This window comes from Oncorhynchus mykiss, chromosome 30 (assembly GCF_013265735.2).
Source record: "Oncorhynchus mykiss isolate Arlee chromosome 30, USDA_OmykA_1.1, whole genome shotgun sequence".
Lineage (NCBI taxonomy): Eukaryota > Metazoa > Chordata > Actinopteri > Salmoniformes > Salmonidae > Oncorhynchus > Oncorhynchus mykiss.
This window is the reverse complement of record NC_050570.1, coordinates 11,059,929-11,075,741: the sequence shown is the minus strand read 5'-3', so window position 1 is coordinate 11,075,741 and position 15,813 is coordinate 11,059,929. Positions and strand designations below refer to the sequence as shown.

At 41.6% G+C, this 15,813-nt stretch overlaps 2 protein-coding genes across 12 annotated transcripts in view; one reads left to right on the top strand and one right to left on the bottom strand.

The window, feature by feature from the left end:
* LOC110521310 (GRAM domain-containing protein 4) overlaps positions 1-5,838 on the bottom strand; it is a 52,494-nt gene extending 46,656 nt beyond the window's left edge. For 6 of the 7 annotated variants that reach the window (XM_021598787.2, XM_021598791.2, XM_021598790.2 and 3 more), the window contains exon 1: positions 5,530-5,838. In XM_021598787.2, coding sequence (XP_021454462.2) covers positions 5,530-5,558 — 29 coding nt within the window. In that variant the 5' untranslated portion in view covers positions 5,559-5,838. The remainder of the gene's footprint in view (positions 1-5,529) is intronic. The other variant, XM_021598792.2, reaches the window with a different exon arrangement.
* atp2b1b (ATPase plasma membrane Ca2+ transporting 1b) overlaps positions 4,885-15,813 on the top strand; it is a 49,054-nt gene continuing 38,125 nt past the window's right edge. For 2 of the 5 annotated variants that reach the window (XM_036968445.1, XM_036968446.1), the window contains exons 1-2: positions 4,885-5,135; positions 6,863-6,967. The gene's annotated coding sequence lies outside the window, so the exon portion shown is untranslated. Of the gene's footprint in view, positions 5,136-6,862; positions 6,968-10,862; positions 10,929-12,292; positions 12,658-15,813 lie in introns of those variants that run through there. The other 3 variants (XM_036968447.1, XM_036968448.1, XM_021598786.2) reach the window with 3 other exon arrangements.

Sequence of the window (15,813 nt, the reverse complement as noted above, 5' to 3'; positions counted from 1 at the left end):
ACGTATTTAAATAAGGTGTTTTTTTACTTGTAATACATTTGCAAAAATTGTTGCACAACAATTTAAGTCAGTTATTCATAATGTTTGTCAAAGTATGATATATTTGGGGCTTGAAATGACATCCAAACTGCCCACTTTGTGTAAGTCAAATCAAATCAACCTTTATTGGTCACATACACAGAAGCTCAGATGTTATCACAGTTGCAGAGAAATGTTTGTTTCTAGCTCCAACAGTGCAGCAATAAATAAAAACAATGCACACAATCCATAAAAATAAATAATTATATAGAATGAGCCATGACTAGAATACAGTATATTCATATAAAGTGGGTGGAACAGTATGTAAACATGATTAAAGTGACCAGTGTTTAATGAATATGAACATACGGCAGCAGTCTCTGAAGGTGCAGGGTAGAGTACTGGATGGTAGTTGGCTAGAACAGGGACTAAGGTTCAGGGCAGGATACTGGGCGGTGGCCAGCTAGTGTTGACTGTTTAACAGTCTGATGGCCTTGAAATTAAAGCCGTTTCACAGTCTCTCTGTCCCAGCTTTATGCACCTGTATTGTACTGCCTTCTACATGGTAGCTGGGTGAACAGGCTGTGGATTGGGTGGCTGATGTCCTTGATGATGTCCTTGACGTGGATTGGGTGGCTGATGTCCTTCCTTCTTGGCCTTCCTTTGACACCAGGTGCTGTATATGTCCTGGAGGGAATGTTGTGTGCCCTGGTATTGCGTTGGGCTGATCACACCACCCTTTGGAGAGCCCTGTCATTGCGGATGGTGCAATTGCTGTACCAGGCAGTGATACAGCCCGACAGGATGCTCTCAATGGTGCATCTGTAGAAGTTTGTGAGAGTCTTAGGGGCCAAGTTTAATTTCTTCAGCCTCCTGAGGTTGAAGAGGCACTGTTGCGCCTGAATCAAATAACATTTTATTAGTCACATGCGCCAAATACAACAGGTGTGGACCTTACAGTGAAATACTTACAAAGTGACTACGCATAGATGACAGAGTAGCAGTGGTGTAAAAAGGGGCAATGCAAATAGTCTGGGTAGCCATTTGACTAGACGTTCAGGAGCCTTATGGCTTGGGGGTAGAAGCTGTTTAGAAGCCCCTTGGACCTAGACTTGGCACTCCGGTACCGCTTGCCATGCGGCAGCAGAGAGAACAGTCTATGACTGTGGTGACTGGGGTCTTTGACAATTTGTAGGGCCTTTCTCTAACCCCGCCTGGTAAAGAGGTCCTGGATGGCAGGAAGCTTGGCCCCAGCGATGTACCGGGCCGTTCGCACTACCCTCTGTAGTGCCTTGCGGTTGGAAGCCGAGCGGTTGCATTACCAGGCAGTGATGCAACCAGACAGGATGCTCTCGATGGTGCAGCTGTAGAACCTTTTGAGGATCTGAGGACCCATGCCAAATCTTTTCAGTCTCCTGAGGGGGAATAGGTTTTGTCGTGCCCTCTTCACAACTGTCTTGGGGTGCTTGGCCCATGTTAGTTTGTTGGTGATGTGGACACCAAGGAACTTGAAGCTCTCAACCTGCTCCACTGCAGATGAGAATGGAGCCGTGCTCTGTCCTCTTTTTCCTGTAGTCCACAATCATCTCCTTTGTCTTCATCACGTTGAGGGAGAAGTTGTTGTCCTGGCACCACACAAGGTCTATGACCTCCTCCCTATAGGCTGTCTTGTCAGTGATCAGGCCTACCACTGTTGTGTCATCTGCAAATTGAATGATGGTATTGGAGTCGTGCCTGGCTGTGCAGTCATGAGTGAACAGGGAGTACAGGAGGGAACTGAGCACACACCCCTGAGGGGCCCATGTTGAGGATCAGCGTGGTGGATAGGTTGTTACCTACCTTCACCACCTGGGGGCGGTCCGTCAGGAAGTCCAGGATCCAGTTTCAGAGGGAGGTGTTTAGTCCCAGGGTCCTTAGCTTATTGATGAGCTTTGAGGGCACTATGGTGTTGAATGCTGAGCTGTCTGGCCCTGCGGCCTTGTGAATGTTGACCTGTTTAAAGGTCGTACTCACATCGGCTGTGGAGAACGTGGTCACACAGTTTTCCGGAACAGCTGGTGCTCTCATGCATGTAGCATAGAAGTAGTTTAGCTCGTCTGGTAGGCTTGTGTCACTGGACAGCTCTCGGCTGTGCCGAGTCCACACCTGTTGTATTCGGCGCATGTGACTAATAAAATTTGATATGGTACTTTCAAAGCACTTCAATGGGGGGGCAGAACAACAGATTTGTACCTTGTCAGCTCGGGGATTTGAACTTGCAACCTTCCGGTTACTAGTCCAATGCTCTAACCACTAGGCTACCATGCCGCCCCATTGTCCATTACAATGTATAAATACACATATCAGGTACCTTTCAACAGTTATCCATATTACCGGAGCGTCATCTTATTCTAACTATTCTATTCTGAATTTGCGTTCGCAATTTATGTAAGTTAACAAAAATGTTAAGATAACAATAGTTGGCAAAGTCAAATCCATCTGTGGTGAAGTTCCCTAAATTAATGCTTATGACAAATCCAGCCATAGAGCCAGTTGGCTAATCTTTTGAATATTGTTATTTTTTAAACAGTAACACATAACATTAGCTAGCTAGATAAGGTTAGCAAGATAGCTAGCTACAGTGCCTTGCGAAAGTATTCGGCCCCCTTGAACTTTGCGACCTTTTGCCACATTTCAGGCTTCAAACATAAAGATATAAAACTGTATTTTTTTGTGAAGAATCAACAACAAGTGGGACACAATCATGAAGTGGAACGACATTTATTGGATATTTCAAACTTTTTTAACAAATCAAAAACTGAAAAATTGGGCGTGCAAAATTATTCAGCCCCTTTACTTTCAGTGCAGCAAACTCTCTCCAGAAGTTCAGTGAGGATCTCTGAATGATCCAATGTTGACCTAAATGACTAATGATGATAAATACAATCCACCTGTGTGTAATCAAGTCTCCGTATAAATGCACCTGCACTGTGATAGTCTCAGAGGTCCGTTAAAAGCGCAGAGAGCATCATGAAGAACAAGGAACACACCAGGCAGGTCCGAGATACTATTGTGAAGAAGTGTAAAGCCGGATTTGGATACAAAAACATTTCCCAAGCTTTAAACATCCCAAGGAGCACTGTGCAAGCGATAATATTGAAATGGAAGGAGTATCAGACCACTGCAAATCTACCAAGACCTGGCCGTCCCTCTAAACTTTCAGCTCATACAAGGAGAAGACTGATCAGAGATGCAGCCAAGAGGCCCATGATCAATCTGGATGAACTGCAGAGATCTACAGCTGAGGTGGGAGACTCTGTCCATAGGACAACAATCAGTCGTATATTGCACAAATCTGGCCTTTATGGAAGAGTGGCAAGAAGAAAGCCATTTCTTAAAGATATCCATAAAAAGTGTCGTTTAAAGTTTGCCACAAGCCACCTGAGAGACACACCAAACATGTGGAAGAAGGTGCTCTGGTCAGATGAAACCAAAATTGAACTTTTTGGCAACAATGCAAAACGTTATGTTTGGCGTAAAAGCAACACAGCTGAACACACCATCCCCACTGTCAAACATGGTGGTGGCAGCATCATGGTTTGGGCCTGCTTTTCTTCAGCAGGGACAGGGAAGATGGTTAAAATTGATGGGAAGATGGATGGAGCCAAATACAGGACCATTCTGGAAGAAAACCTGATGGAGTCTGCAAAAGACCTGAGACTGGGACGGAGATTTGTCTTCCAACAAGACAATGATCCAAAACATAAAGCAAAATCTACAATGGAATGGTTCAAAAATAAACATATCCAGGTGTTAGAATGGCCAAGTCAAAGTCCAGACCTGAATCCAATCGAGAATCTGTGGAAAGAACTGAAAACTGCTGTTCACAAATGCTCTCCATCCAACCTCACTGAGCTCGAGCTGTTTTGCAAGGAGGAATGGGAAAAAATTTCAGTCTCTCGATGTGCAAAACTGATAGACATACCCCAAGCGACTTACAGCTGTAATCGCAGCAAAAGGTGGCGCTACAAAGTATTAACTTAAGGGGGCTGAATAATTTTGCACGCCCAATTTTTCAGTTTTTGATTTGTTAAAAAAGTTAAATATCCAATAAATGTCGTTCCACTTCATGATTGTGTCCCACTTGTTGTTGATTCTTCACAAAAAAATACAGTTTTATATCTTTATGTTTGAAGCCTGAAATGTGGCAAAAGGTCGCAAAGTTCAAGGGTGCCCGAATACTTTCGCAAGGCACTGTATGTAGATCAGGTTAGCATGCTAGCTAGCTACCCTGACAGCTGTCAATGCCATATTTGTCGATGTTTATCAACTCCACATGGAAACTAACCACACCCAATTTGTGAATATGTATAAGTAGCCTTCGCCATTCTTCAGAGGTGTAACTTAAAAGTGCATTTCCTCTCTTCCTCTATTTTTTACAACAAAATTCAAGACTAGTCACATTGCATGCTCTTTTACAAAGAGCACATGGAGCAACCATGACGCGACTAACTACTGTTGAGCAGCACAAGAGAGTTGATCAAGTTACACTTAATTCACTGTTTGATTGCTAAATATCTTATAACTATAAATTAACTAGGATGTGCCAAATACATTTTATCCAGTGATGTATTTGGTTGAGATAGTTGTATATCTTTGAGCTGGATTGGCTGTTCTTGCATTTAGTTTGTGCGCTTGTTAGCGTTTACCTAGCATCCGCTACGGGAATTTGCTATTACTTTTTTAGCATATATTTAAAAAAAACATATAATACATTTGGAAAGATATAGCGCCCCTTGTGTTTACTGCCAGTAATGCCATATACCCCAATATGGTACATATGTAACAGTATGAAAATAATCTGGATACCGCCCAACCCTTGTAAATTGTTTCCATTGCAAGACGTATTGAATACAACCCTTGTGAAAGCCCATCACTCCCATTGTTTGGGCAGTTCAGTAATGCCATGGAATTCCCTATTTATTTTATGTTCTTGTGTATAGACATGAGGGGGTTAATATAAGATGACAGGACTGTGTTATGGTATTAATGGAGGGGAGTAGGATTATTGACAGCTGGGATATCCCAGGATGCCCAGCCCACCTCAGAATCTTAATGTTCCGGTGCAAGACGTTTGGGTGAGGTTTTATACAACACGTGTAGGCTATTATATCACGATAACACTGTTGCACCTCACCAGATAATCATGAAGAACATTGTATAACTATTGTAAAGCTGACACAACATTATCCAGTTTTAGTCGTACTGATGGCTAACACAAGAGGTAATAATACATAATGAAAAGAAATAACATGTATATTGTAATTGTTTCAAAAACTTCAAATGCAGTCAGGGGAAGACACGTTGACATGTTCAATATCTAGAGTAGCCAATGAGTGCAGAATGAGAGCGTGATATCAAGTTAAACCAACGTCGTGCAATTAACCTAAATTAATTGCACGACACGACTATGCCTGTTGCACTTAGAACTATCGGGTTGAATAAATAAGAAGCGGTCAGAAAGTTTCTTACCCATAACGAAATCGGTAACAAAGTTTCATTAACGCTGTCGTTACTCCGTAGGTCGCCTTTTCCCACCTGCCACCTTGTTTCAAAGAAACCCTCAGTTGGTCCGCCCGGCTCACGCCCAAGTATTTACATTGAACTCCATAAATAAAATGATCTTACGGCAAACACTGCAAGAGGTCCACACAAAAAAGGGTGGGGGTGCGATGACGTCCCTCTGCGTTCTACGAGTTTTATGAACTCATTCGACAACAATACCCTGTTTAAAATGTATGTTGGAGCCTTACAGTGAATGAGGCGTTCACGCTACCAGGAAATTTCGTCAATGTCAGCGACTAAACTCTTAAAGGGGCCGCCAATTAATGTTTTCACAGAACAGAGTTTATTTTCAACAGCAACTAGCTACACAAAGAAATGTCCTAAAATCAAAACGTGACACAGTTATAAATAAACGTACGTAGGAAGGGTGTTATAGGTATGGCCTATAGAGAGACTCACTGAAACTTTCACAAAAAAAAGTCGTGATCTATTGACATGATAGAATAGTTTTGCCATTAACATTGAGTGATAGAGCATATCATGTTTTCATTTCCAATGGTGAAAGGCCAATGGGTGAGAGGGATGGAGGCTGCAATGTGTGCATTTTAGGGTCTCATATGCTCACACCAAGTGGGTGATCTCCTGTCTGTTGGGTGTCATGGGTATTTTGCTCAGGAGGAAAAGGGCTTCTGCAGGAAGGCTACATTGATGTGAAGGGTCAATGGGAGTATGGTGAAGGTCACTGGGGGAATGGTGAAGGTCACTGGGGGTATGGTGAAGGTCACTGGGGGTATGGTGGAGTCTGAAAAAGGCTATAGGAGGACACGACTATGTTATACTGTGTTATGTACACTCCCTATCAAAAGTTTTAGGATACCTACTCATTCAAGGGTTTTTCTTTATTTTCTACATTGTAGAATAATGGTGAAGACATCAACACTATGAAATAACACACATGGAATCATGTATTAACCAAAAAGTGTTAAACAAATCCAAATATATTTTATATTTGAGATTCTTCTAATAGCCACCCTTTGCCTTGATGACAGCTTTGCACACTCTTGGCATTCTCTCAACCAGCTTCACCTGGAATGCTTTTCCAAGTGTTGAAGGAGTTCCCACATATGCTGAGCACTTGGTGGCTGCTTTTCCAACTCATCCCAAAAAATCTACATTTTCAATCTCAATTGTATATATTATTTATATTACAACATCTCAAACATGGAAAATAAAAGTACCTGAATAAAATGAAAAGGTCAAAAGATGAATGAAAAGTTAAACTGCCTAATCTCTGCTGCAGGCAGCACATGAACAGGGTGTCTCCCTGTTGCTTCAGTTGTTGGGCCTGTTCCTCCTCCCAGGCAGCATTGTGAAGTTCTCACCACATACGACTGGTCATCATCTGGTAAGGAGAACCCCCTTAATGACTCTTTTAGGGTTCTTGACCACTGTAATGGGGGAACCTCCGTAAGTGTTTTTGTTCTCATGTCCTGTAGTGTTGGGCCTGCATTCTCCACCAAATGTGTCAGTGTGGGGTGAAGCTGAAAGTGAGGTGTATTTAGGGCTTCAAAGGACACAGCCACCGCTTCGCCAAACTTCTCCAGAAGTGTGCCCTTGTATATACTATCGCGCAATAGAAGCAGTGTACTGAGTATACTTGGTTTAAAATGTAGTAAAACAATCTACCACACCGCTAAAGTTCATATGTACTTTACCGGTATCTCTCTTCATTGTTCATGCATGTTACTTTTTTCTTCTAGGATATATTCAGAGCCTCGAATGTATTCCATTATAATGTCAATTCTGGCCTAGAGCTCTTGCAAAAAACCTAAACACGTTTCGAGATACATTACAGGTGTTGTGTTCCACAATGACCACAAGTTGGCAGTATCACATTATACTTGCCAGCATCTTGTGAGTTGAACATATTTGATTTCTTCCAACACTGCAAATCATATTTCATTATTTTTGAAAAAAGGATGAATAAAAGTAAATGACATTGATATATTTTCCCTAAAATACAGTAGAACATTTGGATGCACAGACAGGTCTTCTAATGTAGCCTACTTTGTACTACAGTGCATCCAGAAAGTATTCAGACCCCTTGACTTTTTCCACATGTTGTTACGTTACAGCATTGCTCTAAAATGTATTCAATATTTCTTTCCCCCTCATCATACCACACACAATAACCCATAATGACAAAGCAAAAACAGGTTTTCAGAAATGTTTAGCAAACTTTCAAAAATGAAATATTACATTTACATAAGTATTCAGACCCTTTACTCAGTACTTTGTTGAAGCACCTTTGGTAGTCAGAGTGACCATTGGGTTCTTGGTCCACTCCCTCACCAAGGACCTTCTACCCCAATTGCTCAGTTTGACTGGGCAGACAGCTCTAATAAGAGTCTTGTTGGTTCCATTTTATTCTTGGGGACCTTCAATGCTGCAGACATTGTTTGGCACGCTTTCCCAGATCTGTGCCTCGACACGATCCTGTCCCTGAGCTCTATGGCATGGCTTGGTTTTTCCTCTGACATGCACTGTTAACTGTGGGGCCTTCTATTGACAGGTGTGTGCCTTGTTCCAGCGTTCATTATCTCGTCACTCATGATGATCTCAGGAGAACCGTGGGTGTTGAAGATGTCCATCATCGCCTTGGAGGTGGCCTTACCAGTCTTGTCCTTGATGGGTATCATACAAAATGAAAATCTATTTTTGGTTCCAAGCACCCTTTTTAATGGGTTACGGAATGGAATTTAGAGTTAAACACATACTCTTCCTTTACTGATGTTAATGGGTATTGCCTCCACCCACTTGGTAAAGTGATCGGTCGGGTCAGACACCAGCTGTTGCCATTTCTGTATTTCGTGAAGGATCCGATGAGGTCCACCCTTAACATTTGTAGTGTTAGAAAGAAGATTACTTTACTTTATTCTTATCCGTATCTGTCTCATACATTATGCAGATTTTCATATTTGTAAGGATACTGACACACACACACACACACACATTCTATAATATTGAACTCTGCTGTGGACAAATAAAGCACAACTTATTAGGGCAAAATTTGAATTGGGACACATACCGATCATGTGCCTTGGTGAAACAACTTTGATGCCACAGTCTTTGCCTTCTCAAACTTCTTGCAGGCTAGACAGGGTACTGACCTTTTGGCAAAAAGTGACAAATTGAAACATTGTGTGCTCTCTGATGTGACATTCATTGAAATCATAATAATTTCAGATTCAATAGAATGTGATTGATAAACAAAAGGTTATTTCAATTGCCCAGATGTTCACCTCCTTGACAATTCCCCGTCAGAAGAAGCGTAGGTTCATTTGGCAATCATGCACAGCCTCCTTCTCCTCCTTAGTAAAAATCACCCTCCTGTATAGCTGGCCATCATTCCCCCGTTGGTACATATGCTTGCCAAATAAGTTGGAAGAGAAGAGTTGTTGAAATACTCAAGTCTAAGTACATTTGAACTTCTGTCTTTCTCTATCGCTCTCTGTCTGTCTTCCACTCTCTTGTTATTTGATGCCTTACCATTTACTCCATTTCAGACATTATGAGCCATCCTCCCCTCAGCAGCCTCCAATGAACTATATCTATATATATATATATATATATATATATATATATATATATATATAGTTAGCAACATGTAGTTGACCAACTAGCTAGATAGAAAATGGTTGTACATAGCTAAATCAGTCCAGTTATCTAATAGAAGTTAACTGCTTAACATTACCCTGAATGTCTCTGAATGTTGCGCCTCTTGTCGAGATCAGTGGTGCTTTCATAGTACTTTGCCTGATTAGAAAGATAAAATAAAATCTCTTCGAAGGATACCAATGAAGTGCAAGCTACACACAAACAAAAATCTACAATAACAGTTACAGTAGCTAGCTAGCTAACATTAGCTAAATAAAACTGGCTGGCTGGCTAGCTAGCTAGCTGACTAGGCAGGCTGAGGTAAATAAGTACAGTAACAGTAGCTAGCAACGTCAATCTAAAAACAGCTTAAATTATTTCTTCCTGTTTAACAATATGTTCTTATATAAAGACAAATATATGGAAAAGAAAGTGTTCTCTTTCAAGTATTTTAGGTCCTCTGAATCAGCAGGGGGTCACTGTCAAAAACAATGTCCTAGGAGAGCAGTGTCCTAGAAAAACACTGTCCTGGGAGAAAATTATTCTGAGGTAATAATTTTGCGTGGAATGAGCGAACGCTTATGAGGGGAAATGGAACTAGAACTACCCGCGTTCTCCTTCCTTTGAGACCGCTATGAGGTAAAATAGAGCCAAGCAACCAGCATAGCAATGGACTCTTTGGTTTATGACGTAATCCTATCAGAATTTTGCAAGTTCTAGCAACAGCCCTAGCAACAGAAGCTACAGTAGAACTCATCAAATCTCATTGTGACGCTGGAGGGGGACACTTTTTAGCAGGGGGACACTGTTTAGCATGACAGGCCCTTATATAGACAGGTGTGTGCCTTTCCAAATCATTTGAATTTACCACAGGTGTACTCCAATCAAGTTGTAGAAACATCTCAAGGATCATCAATGGAAACACGACGCACGTGTGCTCAATTTCGAGTCTCATAGCAAAGAGTCTGCATACTTATGTAAATAAAGTATTTTTGTTTTTTATTTTGAATAAATTTGCAAACATCTCTAAAAACCAACTTTCGCTTTGTCATTATGAGGTATCATGTGTAGATTGATGAGGAAAATGTGTATTTAATCAATTTTATAATAAGTCTGTAACGTAACAAAATGTGGAAAAAGTTAAGGGGTCTGATTACTTTCCGAATGCACCGTATGTAAACAGCAGCAGCAAGAACCTTTTGGCAAAATCATGTTAGGTTAAGTTATGGGTGGAACATCCCTTTTAAAGACGGGAGTTAAAGGCAAGTTCCTTCCAAAAATACAAAGTAACAGGATTTTTCTGCTTACCTTGACTGAAATGGATTGGGAAATTCTCCATTAGATCCTTATGCAGTGGATTTCAATAAATATGTTGGATAGACAGCATTATAGTGAAATTGAACACCCCAAACCTGGTGACAAACCATCTCATCCATTTGACCTTTGATCTTTGCTCTCACTTCATTCATTTAATAATTTAGCTCCAAATTGTGTCACTTTTGTACAGCACAGTTCAAACATGTAATGTCAGAAACGTGATGCTGTTCTCCTGTCACCTGATGGAACATTGGCTTTCACTGAATGGTTCTCACTTCTGAAATGTTAATGAGGAGTTTCCACTGCCTTTCATACCCTCTCCTCAGTGCCTGGACTACAAAACTGGACTGCAAACATTACTGGGTCCTTTGATTAACAGACAGGTGAAGTGGGTAAGGTGTGAATTAATTAGATGCCATGGTTGCAGCCATGATATGTGTGTTGCCCAGTGTATGCATATGTCCCTAAAAGCACTGATGGTGTTTTCCTCTTTAATTATTAAACTTCTGAAGCAGCTTTAAGCCATTGAGAAAAAGATTTGTGTGTGTGTGTGTGTGTGTGTGTGCGTGTGTGTGTGTGTGTGTGTGTGTGTGTGTGTGTGTGTGCATTTGTGGTAGTGTTTCTGGGGCATGCATGTCAATTTACTTTACTTATGCTTTTAACTTAAAGATACTCCAAAGACTTGTAGTTGCTAATAATTCACACAATCCTTAGTTTTAGGCCAATAACAGCTTTAGGCTTTCACAAGCTCCACATTTGATAAACAGACCATGCTTGGTTGATTGGCAAGGTGCTAGAATCAATTCTTTATCTCTGCCCCCTGAAAGTGCTTTCTTGCCCACACATGACCATAGTTCATGGACACAGACCTACTCTCTCCCAAACAAAAGGCCTCATTGACCAGTAGGCCACGTGCATTTAGCATGCTTAAAAACTGAAATAGATGACTAAACTAAAGAGAGACCTCTGCAAAAAGGATCTTGAAAATAAATGCCTACTAGACACAAGCAACCAACAATCCACTCAGAAAGAAGCTGCAGTGATTGTGAAACGTAGCCTGATCCCTGCTTTTCAGATTCATCCCTCTTTGCGGTGGAACTGGCCACATTTCATGTTAGGGGTAGCTTTCAAACAGGGCCACTGGCAGGGAGGGTATCATATGATATCTTTCTCTGCTACCCTACGTACAGTATCAGGTCTGCACATTCTGCAGAGAGGCAACAAGGTCTAGACTCTAAATTGTATTCTAATCCTTCTCTCTCTCTCTCTGTCTGTCTGTCTGTCTGTCTGTCTCTCTCTCGCTCTGTCTCTCTTTCGTGTGTGCCTCTAATCCTGCTGTCTAGCTGCAGTGTGTGTGTGTATAATCCTGCTGTGTCTGTGTGTATGTGTGCATCTATAATCTGGCTGTGTGTTTAGGCACAGTGTACTTTAATCCTCCTCCTAATGTGGGCATCCGTGCACGTGAGGGCGTGTGTATGCGTGTACAATATATGTTGGTTTTACGTCACCTTGCGTCACAGCAGTAGTGAGGTGATATGGGGCCTTGATCAGGGGATACTTGATCTCTTAATTGGGGTTGATGAGAGGCGGGACTCTAGAACAAAGGGATGGGAAAGTGGTGGGGGTAGGGTATGGAATCAACATGTCCTCACTGCTCGCTAAGGTCCTTGAGGCAATAGCTAACCGAATGACTAGTGGGTGGAGAAGGGTTGGGTTGGGTGAGGGGACACAGGTTTAGTGGTTTGCTCCACAAGCATTAGCGCCCTAGTGCCACAGTCCCAGAGCATAGTATACCTCACAGGCAAAGGCTGAGCCACTGCCACACAGCAGCCCCTGGATGGATATGCGTGCCTATTTATAGCTAATCCTGTTTCAGCGAGGTCGTGCTCTCTACCTTCCCTGAGACGGAGCAATTGGAGTTAAGTGCCGCTCGCGTGCTGTCGTCGTGCGAGAGGAGGCTGGCAAAGGATGCAGCTAGGAAGCAGACAGGGCTCCATTCCTGTTTGTGACCGTTGATGGACAGATTGTCAGGGCTCTTCTGGGATATTTCTGACATGGCTGCTTCTCTTCACCTCTGCACACGAGTCCTGCCCCGCCGACGGCCATATCTGTGACTCACCTGTAAGTGACTCCGCCTTGACTTAATATAAACATATATCATATCAAATCTATATGAACAGTCATTTGTGGGCTCTAGGGGGCTTTATTGGAGCTCATTAGATTTGCAGTTCATTTTATTAGGATTACAACAACAAAACATGTTAGTGAAAATAGGATCATTTGCATGACCAGATGTGACTGCTTTTTGGATTTAGAATGTAATTCTTAAAGCTATACCAATGGTTTATTTATCCTTAATTTATGATTTGATCTGACACACACACACACAAACACAGTGTCGTAGCAACACAGAAATGTTATCAAGACATTCTCCAAGTAGGCATTTACAAGGTGAAAGGTTAATGTGTGCGACCATATTAAGATTAAGCATCTTAATACTGGAACAAATATGACATGGTTTAAAACGTTGCCATACGGTGGGTCTACACACAATACTGTATACAAGCATTTGGGTGTCTGGCTAGTCGGGTATTAGCAGTGCCTTCAGAAAGTATCCACACCCCTTTACATTACTAGTGCTTCCAGTTTACATCATTTAAAATATAATCTTTTTCACCCTGGCAAATCAATCTCTCCTGAATAGCTGAGTGGCATTGAAGCTCATGTCGGATGGCTTTTATTCAGTCAAAGCCGTTGTCAGGGCTAACCGTATGTAGCCATTGTCAATGCCATAATATTGTCCGACACTACGAATATGGAGTTTTTGACCCCGTCCCGCCCCTCTGGAAACTTCTTTCTCAAAATCTAAGGATCTGAATCACGTTCTGTTCATGTCGTATTTTACACACACATTCAAGTTTCTTTCTTTGCTCAACCTCTTCTGAACCCTCAACCAATTTGATCAATATGATACTGTAGCCTATATCTCTGCCTCATATCTCAGAACAGCTGTGATATGAATGAACCTTCCAAAAGTATATATGAAGGTCTACAACCTTCTCTATATGTTGTAAGGGATTTTGCCGTAGCACAAGCATGTTGCAGTCTACACATTGTATTGGTGCAAAACAATTAGCATTTTGTGTAAATATATTATCTTTATAGTTACGCTGCCATATAGCAAGCATTCTGCCTCCTGTTTAGCCAATGTTTGCAATAATGATGAGAAAATAACATTAAATCGCTATTGACTTATCTTTCTGTGTTTTGTTTGTTTGATGTGCTGTGTAGGTTGCATATACCGTGCCTTCAGAAAGTATTCACATCCCCTGACTTTTTCCACATTTTCTTCTGTTACAGCCTGAATGTAACATGGATACAATAGATTTTTTTGTCACTGGCTTACACACAATACCCCATAATGTCATAGTGGAATTATGTTTTTCAAAATGTTTACAAATGACACTGAACAAAAATATAGTTTTTTTGTATTTATTTTACCTTTTATTTAACTAGGCAGGTCAGTGAAGAACAAATTCTTATTTTCAATGACAGCCTAGGAACAGTGGGTTAACTGCCTTGTTCAGGGACAGAGCAACAGATTTTTACCATGTCAGCTGTGGGATTTGATCTTGCAACCTTTCAGTTACTAGTCCAATGCTCTAACCACTAGGCTACCTGCCACCTCAAATATATAAACACAACATGCAACAATTTCAAAGATTTTACTGAGTAACGGTTTATATAAGGAAATCAGTCAATTGAAATTAATTCATCAGCCACTAATCTGTGGATTTCACATGACTGGGAATACAGATATGCATGGGGCCATGCATTATCATGCTGAAACATGAGGTGATGGCGGCAGATGAATGGTATGACAATGGGCCTCAGGATCTCGTTAACGGTATCTCTGTGCATTCAAATTACCATTTGATAAAATGCAATTGTGTTTGTTGCTCGTAGCTTATGCCTCCGCATACCATAACCGCACCGCCACCATGGGGCAGTCTGTTTACAACGTTGACATCTGCAAATGGCTCGCCTGCGCACAATGCCATACAGTGTCTGCCATCGGCCCCGTACAGTTGAAACTGGGATTAATTTGTGAAGAGCACACCTCTACACCGTGCCAGTGGCCATCGAAGGTGAGCATTTGCCCACAGACGTTGGTTACGATGCTGAACTGCAGTCAGGTCAAGACCCTGTTGAGGATGACAAGCACGCAGATGAGCTTCCCTGAGACGGTTTCTGACCGTTTGTGCAGAAATTCTCCGGTTGTGCAAACCCAGAGTTTCATCAGCTGTCTGGGTGGTTGGTCTCAGATGATCCTGCAGATGAAGATGTGGAGGTCCAGGGCTGGCATGGTTACCTGTAGTCTGCGGTTGTGAGGCCGGTTGGACGTACTGCCACATTCTCTAAAATGACATTGGAGGCGGCTCATGGTAAAGAAATGAACATTAAATTCTACAGCAACAGCTCTGGTGGACATTCCTGCAGTCAGCATGCCAACAACCCGCTCCCCCAAAACTTGAGACATCTGTGGCATTGTGTTGTGTGTCAAAACTGCACATTTTAGAGTGGCCTTTTATTGGTGCACCTGTGTAATGATCATGCTGTTTAATCAGCTTCCTGATATGACACACCTGTCAGGTGGATGGATTATCTTGTCAAAGGAAAAATGTGCACTAACAGGGAAGTAAACTAATTTGTGCACAACATTTGAGAGAAATAAGCTTTTTGTGCAAATGGAACATTTCTGTGATCTTTTATTTCAGCTCATGAAACATGGGACCAACACATGTTGCATTTTATATTTATGTTCAGTATAATGAAAAATGTAAAAGCTGAAATGTCTTGAGTCAATAAGTATTCAACCCCTTTGGTACGGCAAGCCTAAATAATTTCAGGAGTAAACATTTGCTTAACAAGTCACATAATATGTTGCATGGGCTCACCCTGTCTGCATTAATAGTGTTTAACATTATTTTTTAATTACTATCTCAGCTCTGTACCCCACACAATTATCTTTAATATCCCTCAGTCGAGCAGTGGATTTCAAACAAAAATTAACCACAAAGACCAGGAAGGTTTTTCAGTGCCTCGCAAAAAAAGGGCACCTACTGGTAGATGGGTAAAAAAGCAGACACTGAATATCCATTAATTACACTTTGGATGGTGTATCAATACACCCAGACACGATAAAGATACAGGCGTCCTTCCTAACTCAGTTGCCAGATAGGAAGGAAGCAGCTCAGGGATTTCCCCATGAGGCCA